Source organism: Panulirus ornatus, chromosome 4 (genome assembly GCF_036320965.1).
Source record: "Panulirus ornatus isolate Po-2019 chromosome 4, ASM3632096v1, whole genome shotgun sequence".
Classification (NCBI taxonomy): domain Eukaryota; kingdom Metazoa; phylum Arthropoda; class Malacostraca; order Decapoda; family Palinuridae; genus Panulirus; species Panulirus ornatus.
Genome location: NC_092227.1, coordinates 57,293,884 through 57,304,346, shown reverse-complemented (window position 1 = coordinate 57,304,346; position 10,463 = coordinate 57,293,884). Strand labels below are relative to the sequence as shown.

The following is a 10,463-nucleotide window of genomic DNA, read 5'->3' as shown; positions in this document are numbered from 1 at the left end:
CTAAACACTGAGACGAGACTCTTATATAATTTTACATAAGGATGAAGATAAATGACAAAAATATAAAACTGTTTTTGATATACATTTTTATGAGAGTCATGTGAATCATAGCAGCTGGGAACGAGTCAATCAATGTGGAGAAGAATTGATAGATAATGGCGATAAGTTGTCTGCTCTTGCTGTCCTCCTGGCTTGTGTTGTAGGGGTAGACTGCCACGATGACCACCACCAGAACTATCTCTGATTTTTGTCTTAAACATTTCTAGCATTTCAAAAGGGATCCTTGATAAAAGATATTATTGTTATACTGCATCTAATCGGAGGAGATTCAAGAAATAAATGTAAGTCAGTTGATATACAACGAGGAGATGTAGCCAGGACGCCATTTGGTAAACAAGTGACTCCGATGTGATTATTACACGAAAGTGCACTTGGGAACTTATCGTATTTCATTTCCCAATGGACTCATAGGAATATACTTGATCACGCGCTAGATTGTGAGAGTTTTCCAATATATATATATATATATATATATATATATATATATATATATATATATATATATTCTTTCTTTTTCTTTTAAACTATTCGCCATTTCCCGCGTTAGCGAGGTAGCATTAAGAACAGAGGACTGGGCCTTTGAGGGAATACCCTCACCTGGCCCAATTCTCTGTTCCTTCTTTTGGAAAATTAAAAAAAAAAAAACGAGAGGGGAGGATTTCCAGCCCCCCGCTCCCTCCCCTTTTAGTCGCCTTCTACGACACGCAGGGAATACGTGGGAAGTATTCTTAATCCCCTATCCCCAGGGATAATATATATATATATATATATATATATATATATATATATATCAAGAAGACAGAGGTTAGTAAAACCTATTCTTAGGATTAATATATTTTATTCTTTTTATTCTTAGAATTAAACATTGTCCACAGTGAAGTAACTTTGTATCGAAGCTTTCTGAACCAATTTTCTCTGTTTTGAAATATCTATTACTATTTAGGTCGAGTAATGGAAAGTAATAAGTGGATGAACGAAAAACAAATAAAAAGCAGGCAATAGAAAATGACACACACACATATATATATATATATATATATATATATATATATATATATATATATATATATATATATATATATGTTTTCGAAAAAATGAATAGGTAAACATTATGAACATGGATAAAAAGAAATAGAATATACCTAACAGAGAGCCCTCGATGCCAGCCTAACATATTTTATTCTTTAGAATACGTGACGTGACTAGTCTAGTCCATACAACTAACTACCCAAGGTTTCCTGATTGTGCAGCTTGGCCTGCCTGTGTACAGAGAGGTGGTGTCCGCCAGCACTGCATTCATGGGACATTGTGTCTTGTCATCATCCTGTCTAAGAACAGAAGGTTCGACATGCTAGTATCACGAATGAGTAAAGATCTCTGTTATTTTCCTCACATGAAGTAAAGAATCTCATACGCTTTATAAAGTAAATCAAGATAGAATCAAATCATAATAGAATCAATACGTGTATTAAAAAGAAAAAAAAGATAACTATCGCAGCATTTGATCCCAGTAAAGCCCAACGTGTTATTTTTGACAGGTGGCCTTGACCTCTTTCTTTAGAATAATATCACTCATGTCGTCATGCATATCTCTCGCTACAGTTACCTGATAACTTTCGTAAATTGTTGGACAAATATATGAGAATATCGCATAACATACTGTCTCTACTAAATGCAGGGGAAACGAAAAAAAAAAAAAATTGTTTCCGCTAATAATTGGAAACTTAAATCTCCAGCCACTGTTTCTGTGGTGCACGGGCAGAGGGCAAGCAACCCTCTTAATGCTTTCTTATCCTTATTTCTTATTCGGGCAAAACAAACTATTATGAACAGAACTTTGTTAGAGCTGAATTATGACTTCCAGTCGCTCTTGTACGGGCGGTTCGAGACGAACCACGGTACAGACTCGAGCAAGGACATGTGTGAGACATTCCTACCAAGCTAAGGGTATGTGACTACTCCTGGAGAGGGGAGGTGAGGGATTAACACCACCATCTCTGACTACGCCAGACTGAGGCCTTAATACAACAGAAACACCAGGACAATATGTACACACCTGGGGTACACATGATGCTCACTTGCAATAAATTCCTCTTATTGTTACTGTACACCATACCCGAGAATCACTTAACTGATATTCACATACATTTGACTTTGGACTAGAAGGATTCACATGTAACTTCATTGCTTGGGTATTCGTTTAGCTGTTTAGCTGATAGATACAATCAGACGAGGACATGAAAGTTTTCTCTGAGATGTAGGTGATTTCCCGCTGTAGGTGAGGCTACTGTAAGCACTGGTTAGCAACACACAACACGTCTGTCTTCCTCATACTTGTCTTCACTCAATGGGTCATAAGGAGCGCTTTCACCTGTTCACACGACACAGCGGCCGCCGCCACAACACACTCAGCTCAGCCGATGAACTCAGTGACTGAACTAGTTTCTCAGGACCTGCACCACCACAGTAGACTGAGATAAGAGGCTCCTATAAGGAGTAGCGCATGTACCCATGGGTTGCCTTGTGACACCACAGCACGTGTTCTTGCCAATACCTCGCCTTTGGAGACCATGCCACCAACCCAACAAGGTACTTCCAAGACTTCTTGCTCCAGCAGCACAAGATTTCCACTGATTACTACCATCGTCTTACTATCTTCCCTAAGCCTCACTCCATTGCACTACATCTCCACCTCTTCTATGTCTGATATATCTTCATACAAGCAAGTATTCGGGATATATCTCTCAAATCATGCAGTCCTCCTCCTTCCTTCACAGGTGTACATTTGGCACCACCGCACATAACCACACCAGCCAGTTTCACGGTAAGCTGTACTGAGATTTCTTTCCATTTCTTGACAAATGTATATAATTCTTTAATAAACTTCTACAGTCTCTGTCTGTCTGTCTATCTGTCTGTCTGTCTGTCTGTCTCTGTCTCTCTCTCTCCCCGGGTAAGTAGACGTGAGGTAGGTACTAGGAAGTTTGAGATAGGCAACCACTGACTACCAGAGATGTATACACCCGCCTGGGTATCGATAGAGGTAGCAATGAACCATGTTCTTTTTTTTTATAGAAGACTAAAGAAGAATTAAAGTGTTGGGAAAGTTGAAGGTAAAGTGGGAAAGAAGAAGGAGAAAGGGAGAGAGACACCTGGTGAGCAGTCCACCTTGCTATTGGCAATGAGCCAGCGCTTATTTCACTGGTGGTCAAACGTCTCTACCTTGGCCTAGGTAGCTGTCTTTTCCTTCTGTCTCACCCACACATGGACTGGCTTTCACTTCACAGAAATACAATCTCTCCAAGTGAATAACACCTGATGGACTTGAGCATATGAGAGCTACCGGGAGACATTGAAAGAGCTTGAACACTACAAGGTCTAGAACGGATGAGAGAGAGAGAGAGAGAGAGAGAGAGAGAGAGAGAGAGAGAGAGAGAGAGAGAGAGAGAGAGAGAGAGAGAGAGAGAGCAGTTAACTAAAAAGATAACCGCTCACATCAGATCAGGAGTAATGCCAACGAAAATATCAAAAAAGATATCGTGTGAGACTGAGAACCTGCAGTGTGTGGCGTCACTATGGCTGGTTAAGTATGTTTATGGTTGGAATAAAGAAGTAAATACAAAAGTCAGAGGTCAAATGTCATGGAGAGAGTAGCAAGTATGGAGTCTATAATGAGTGAGGGAAGGGGGGGGGGGGGGCACGAAGCGAGCTAGTTATTATTAGCTGATGACACAGCACTGGTGGCAGATTCGAGTGAGAAACTGCAGAAGTTGGTGACTGAGTCTGGGAGTGTGTTATTAGGTTTAGCAGGACAGAATGGTAGGCTAATTGCTTTGTGACTCTGAATAGCGCTAATATGGAGAAACTGAAGTGTTTTTTTGGATACCTGTGAGTGGAAATGGCAGCAAATGGAAGCATGGATGCGGAAGTGATGGGGCGAAAGGTTTTGGGGCACTGAGCTCGTGTGAAAAGAGAGGTCGTTATCTGGGAGGGCAAGAATGGTTACGTCTGAAGGCATACTAGTCTCAGTAATGTTGTACGGATGGAAGTCATGGGCTATAGATGAGGATGTAAGGAGGAGAGACCATGTATTGGAAATGAAATGTTTGAATTCGATATATGAGTGATGTAGGTTGATTAAGTAATTAAAGGGCAAGAGAGGGATGTGGTAAGAAGAAGCATGTGGCTGAGAAAGCAGAGGAGTGTCCTGAAATGGTTTGGACATATGAAGAGTATGTGTGAGGAGAGGTTGACAGAAAGGACTTACGTGTCTGAAGTGGAGGGGACAAGGAGATGGAGAGACCAAATTGTAGATGGAAGGACAGAGTGAAAACGATTTTGATTGCTCCGGGTCTAAACATGTTTCCATCTCAGATATCAGCGTGGACTGGTTTCGTACGTTATATCTAGTGCACGTGTTCCTCGTGGTGGTGGTTCAGTTGCCTGAGGCAAATCTTGTGTGTGGCGGGGTGGCGACGAGAATGGATGAAGGCAGCAAGTATGGATATGTACATGTGTATACGTGTATATGTCTGTGTATATATATGTATGCGTACGTTGAAATGTATATGTATGTATATGTGCATGTGAGGGCGTTTGTGTATATACATGTGTATGTGGGTGGGTTGGGCCGTTCCTCGTCTGTTTCCTTGCGCTACCTCGCTAACGCGGGAAACGGCGGTTAAGTATAAAAAAGAAACAGCACTACCAGAGAGAAGGCCAGTCGCGGTCACCAAACTCAGTGCTACAGTTCACCACCCTCAGCATGACTCAGAAGACTATAGTAACCTCTGTTTGTGGTTATATGATATTGATTCATGACAGATACAGTCCCCTGTCACCGGTCCACAACTGAACTGTTTTTTGCCTGCTGCTTGCGTGTTTGTAAAGGAAATGTGCTTGACGGAATTTTACTTGCTACTTAAGCTTTCCTTCTCTACTTTTTGATTTCTTGTTTGCGACAAAAGAGATAAGTTGAGAAGCATCAACACCAAGTATTCTATATATATCTATATTTTCCCAAAGAAGCAAAGAGAAGTGGCGTTAAAGTCTTTTACTCCCAAGGTAACTCGACACGAAAGACATTATAGTGTAACCTAACCTTTGTTAAGGCTGAGGGCTTTACCAGGTCTACTTATCTAAATTACATTAAAAGGTTGAGGGTAATCTTTTACTGACAACCAACTGCATCTCTATATTCAGATCTCTCAACAACTCGCACAACCTCAACATACATAGGTTATTACGTCACTAAATATATGAATCAATGATACTCTTGTAGCTAACGTGTCATAACAATTGGATCCAACGTGTGGCAGAGGCTCTCCTCTCCCATCAGCCTAGATCTGGGTCTCCGAACTAGGGGACTTCTCAGGGTTGTTACCCCAGGGGAGCTGCCCATTACCCTTGTCTGTCATGGGCACCAAGTCCCTGCCTGGGGTTGGGGAGACGGGCGTGCGCTGTGGGGATGCGGCCAACGGAGTGTGGGTAGGGATCATGCCGGATTCGACCCTGTCCAGCATCTCGACAGAAGGCTGCGCCGGGCCCATGCGCTCCAGCTCTTCCCTGCATAAGTGCATGACGATGCCGGCGCCGAAGGCATCTCCCAACACGTTGATGGAGGTGCGGACACGGTCCCTGGAATGTTAGATCACCGTTCACTCTGGCAGTTCAGTAGTAATCCGAACTCTAAAATCCTGAATGAATGAGGTCAGTTCATTTGATTCACGATAGCCTCTGCACTGAAATGAATAAAGAACTTGAGTCCCAAGGGAAATAAGCCATGTATGATTACAGATGATCATGGAAACACATACCACACGCTTCGCAAAGCACAATACAAACATATACGTATGGACATCATCTATGGTTTCACAGACAGCTCACTGAATGAACAACGTCCCTCACAGGCAAGCAGCCCTACGCCCACCATTTCCCGGGAAATCCATATCCAGCATCAAGATCACATCATCGACCGGCACAGACCCGGCCACCGCCTACCCTTTCATCATCAACGAACGCTGTGGCAGTTGAATACGAAACACTGACTTGAAAAATCTTAATTCTTCAGGGAAATGAAAATGATAACGATAAGAACGAAATTGTTTATCATGCCATAATTAGACCACGTATGAGTTCTCGAATATCTGTGGCTATTGTGGGACGCGACGATATAGATCCCTATGTAATACCTCACTCCAGTACAAATTCACGGGTTTAAATGACTAGCAATTACCTTGTTGATAGTCTTCCAGAAGAGCCTTATAGTTGTAGGTGATTCCTCATTAGTGGCATTTCGACATGTATTCATGAAAAGCAAATCCAACTCAGCATGTAGACAATATGAGTTTCCAGTTGACTACAGAGAATGTTTTACTGCCCTGTAATCTGAGGGCAAAAAGGACATGCTCGTTGGTCAGCGCAGGTGTGTTACACCGCACATCGGTGCAATTGCGACCATTCCTCATTTGCATAGGAAAAAAATCTGACATTTTCCTTGTGTCTTCTACGATTTCCCTCGCTGTTATCATACAGTGTTTTAGACAGAGGATTAACCGTTGTATGAACGGCAGGAAATAATATCTTGACTGTTGTCTGTATCTCTCATCTGTTGTCCTGCTCTTGGCTATGAGAAAGCACAAAAATCAAATCAATTTCTCCCTGAGTTGTAGAGCTACACCTCCAAGGTTCCTCCTATTGTACATAACCCAAAAGGCATCGCTGAGGTCAATCGTCCACACGCACACTAGCATCCCACTGAGGCCCGCCACAAAACGCCACCTGTACAGAATCCTCACCGTGCATCATCATTCAGAGGGTACGACCAACGGAACACTAACCACCACAGAGAACTCCCTCTCCACATTCACCACAAAACAGATGACGTAGATAAGACTCACAAGATCCAGTCGACGGCGAAGATGAGGGAGACGTGCTCGGTGGGGAGACCGATGGCAGTGAGGACGAGGAGCATGGTGACGAGGCCGGCGCTAGGGATGCTGGCGGCGCCGATGCTGGCCAGGGTGGACGTGAGGCTGAGGAGAGATGAGTTGTTAGTGAGGTAGGACATATGCTCATACGTGTACACAGGCTTGGGACAGGTGACAGTCTTCGTCAAAACCTGTGTTCACACCTGTGCCAAGACACAGTACTACTAGTTCACCGTTCAGATAACAGAAGTCACCATGCGTCATCGCTCACAGGATGAGCAGGGTGTGCAGTACATTTGCCGGGGTCATCTGCACAAATCAATCAATCTAATCAAGGGAGAAAAATATCTTATTGATGCATCTAGACTATAGTTAAGATTATGATATATTACAATGATGAAAGAAAATTTTTCCTAAAGTATCATATTTATCAATGTTTTACGAAAGATGAAGAAAATATTCGTTCCGAGATTTGAAATAGATTAGACCCGAATATTGCAGACCTAGGGAGTCAGGTCCGTCTAGGATGATGATCGTGTCGTCCACTCTCACTATCATGAGTTTCAACATCATGCTCGAGTCATGCAGGTCGTCGTGACTGTGAAGGTAATGGTGAGAGAGATGAGCTACCGAGTAATGATGATGTTCAAAGACTTGAAAATGAGGCCTCATATCTCCGCTGAGGCAGCCCTGCTTTCCGGGCGTGTATCAGGCAGGAGAGATGGACCTACCTGACGGTGACCAGCTCGCCCGGCCCAAGGTTGATGCCATACATCTGGGCGATGAAGATAGAGCCGACGGCCTCGTAGAGCGCGGTGCCGTCCATGTTGATAGTGGCGCCCACAGGCAGCACGAACCGCGTCACCCTCTTGTCCACCTTGTTGTTCTCCTCCAGGCAACGGAAGGTGATGGGCAGGGTGGCCGAGCTGTGGGGAGAGGGGTGATGAGCAGGGTGGCTGAGCTGTGGAAAAGGGGGTGCAGTAGAGGGTGAGTGAGCTGTGGGGAGAGTATATATGGGCAGGGTTGCCGAGCTGTGGGGAAAGAGGTGATGAGCGGGGTGACCGAGCTATTGGGAGAGATGTGATGAGCTGTGTGGAGAGGGGTGATGAGCAGGATGGTTAGGCTATGGGGGAGAGGAATGATATTGAGGAACCTGGGGATGAAGGCGATGGAGCTGAGCTATGGGGAGGAAGATGGTGGGTATGTGACTGGGATTCTGGGGAATGAGTGATTATAGAAAATATGGCTCTGAACATTAAGGTAACAGAGGGACTAGCATTGCTCAAGAGCCACTCAATAGCTCGACCATAAAGATTTGCTTCTAAAGAACTTCTTAACAACGGGGCTTCACGGAGTCACCCTTTATAGATTCTCCGGTTTTATGTGTGTGTGTGTGTGTGTGTGTGTGTGTGTGTGTGTGTGTGTGTGTGTGTGTGATTACTATTTGTGTTTCGGGGGAGAGAGTTTACACTGGTGTTGCCCCATCTCTTAACCTTTGTGTGTGTGTGTGTGTGTGTGTGTGTGTGTGTGTGTGTGTGTGTGTGTGGTGCCTTTTCCCCGTATCTAGAGAAAAAATGCATCTTCTGACCACTCAGACCTTCCACAAAAGGAGAAAGATGAATGGAATCTGAAAATCGCGGGACCCGTTAGTGTACATAGAAAAAGATAATCTTATCATGAGCAACTCATACAGGAGCGACTCTAACTAAATTGTACCATTTGAGGAAGATATGGCAGAGTTTATGAAAGATCTTCAGAGAGTTGATTATAACTAATAAAACAGTTAGGTAGAAACACAATGTAAAAGCAGCTGTGATTAAGAAACGTTAAAGAGCCCAGACGGTTGACAGTGGTGGGATGTGGTATATATATTGATCACAAGGACTGGTGTTAGATCGGAATAACAGTACTGACCTACAGGATGATCTTTGAAAAACCTTTGTCATTCTCTAAACTTGTGATCATACCTTAAGGGGACAAAGAGCTATGTTAATCCGATTAATGTACAATCATGTTATAGACACGTGAACCTGACTGACCTGGAGCCGGTGCCCAGCGCAGTGATCCACGCCTGGATCATGCCTTTGAAGAAGGTAGTTGGGTTCTTTCTGGTAACCATGAAGAATATGGTGGGCAGTGTGATGATGGCGTGGACGGAGAGCCCCGCGATCACCGTCAGCATGTACAGTCCCAACATCTGAGCTGTCTCACGCAGGTCCTCGATGCTCATGATCTGCCCGATCACCAAGCTCATGATGCCGAAGGGAGAGTACCTGGCCAGGGGACGTCACACGAGTGTTACTAGGATCATGGAATAAAGAGGTGGGGAGTGCTTGGGTGCAGGGTGTCAGGGAAAGGGTAATTACAGCCCACGGGGGAAGCACGTGACCGGTGGAACCATCTCCCAAGTTGATACATCTTAGATAGTGGGAGGAGATGCAGAAAGATAACACGATGAAAGAAAATGAGAAAAAAAAAGTAAGTAGGAACGCCGAAGAGGGAAATATGAGACCTAAGAAAACTATACCAACAACGTCGTTATCTACAAACACACACACACACACACACACACACACACACACACACACACAAACACACAAAAAAAAATATTCATTTAAGCGGCTACATGGCATTTCATGAATATCAAGATTTTTCTCTGGAACAGTGGATACTCATGGCTTGCCCTTGCTCCAGGGATATGATGTTATATTCTAAAATCCTGCGGGTGATTAGAGCAAAAGAAAAACAATGGGTGAATATATTTCATTGATAAATTTCATTGTTTTCTTTTGGGAGACAAACGAAAATGAAAGTCTCAAGATTTAAGATCAAGAAAAAAGAAAAAGATTATCAAGAAGTAGGATATAAAAGCCGAGACAGGAAAGTGAGCTGAATTACTCAAATTTTGCCTTAACTTTTACCTTGCTGAAGGTAGTTTATCATGTTTCTCTCGGGCAGACATTAAGAGCCGTTTGGAGACAGTTTCTCGTATATCTTTTGAATTCTGTAGAATTGTGTGCACTTAATCAATGATCGTCCAGGCCCTCTCAGTGAGTCATCTGGCACATCCCGAGAGGATTTACATTTAATGGAAGTGTTACGTGTCTGATGACACAACGAGTATGGGAAATATCTACAGGCCAGAGCTTCCAGACTCTGCTAGTGATACGAAGGTGTTCTTGCCAGCACAACAATGACAATTAACCTGGGTTGAGCCAAGCACTCTGACAAGTCATTATGGCTACGTCTCACAACAGTTAACAGTAATTAGGTAATGTTTAGGACTCTTCTATCATAAGTGCAATTTTCATGTTAGAGAAACAGTCATCATATATGTACAGTCGTTGTCTGCAAAAGTGCAGAAAAACAACCTGCAAAAATGGATAACGAAATCAAGAAAAACAAAGTGGCATGGATTTTAGAAAGACTGTCTTGCTAAACCTTTGACCATCACCCAACCAGCCCGTGACCGTC

The 10,463-nt window shown here is 43.4% G+C and overlaps 1 protein-coding gene across 4 annotated transcripts in view; it reads right to left on the bottom strand.

The window, feature by feature from the left end:
• Window positions 1-3,448: 3,448 nt before the first annotated feature.
• The window catches only part of LOC139766377 (excitatory amino acid transporter-like), a 38,541-nt gene continuing 31,526 nt past the window's right edge, over window positions 3,449-10,463 (bottom strand). For all 4 annotated transcript variants that reach the window (XM_071694954.1, XM_071694945.1, XM_071694925.1 and 1 more), the window contains 4 exons: window positions 9,029-9,262; window positions 7,721-7,915; window positions 6,960-7,094; window positions 3,449-5,697 (listed from right to left, as the gene is read on the bottom strand). In XM_071694954.1, coding sequence (XP_071551055.1) covers window positions 5,400-5,697; window positions 6,960-7,094; window positions 7,721-7,915; window positions 9,029-9,262 — 862 coding nt within the window. In that variant the 3' untranslated portion in view covers window positions 3,449-5,399. The remainder of the gene's footprint in view (window positions 5,698-6,959; window positions 7,095-7,720; window positions 7,916-9,028; window positions 9,263-10,463) is intronic.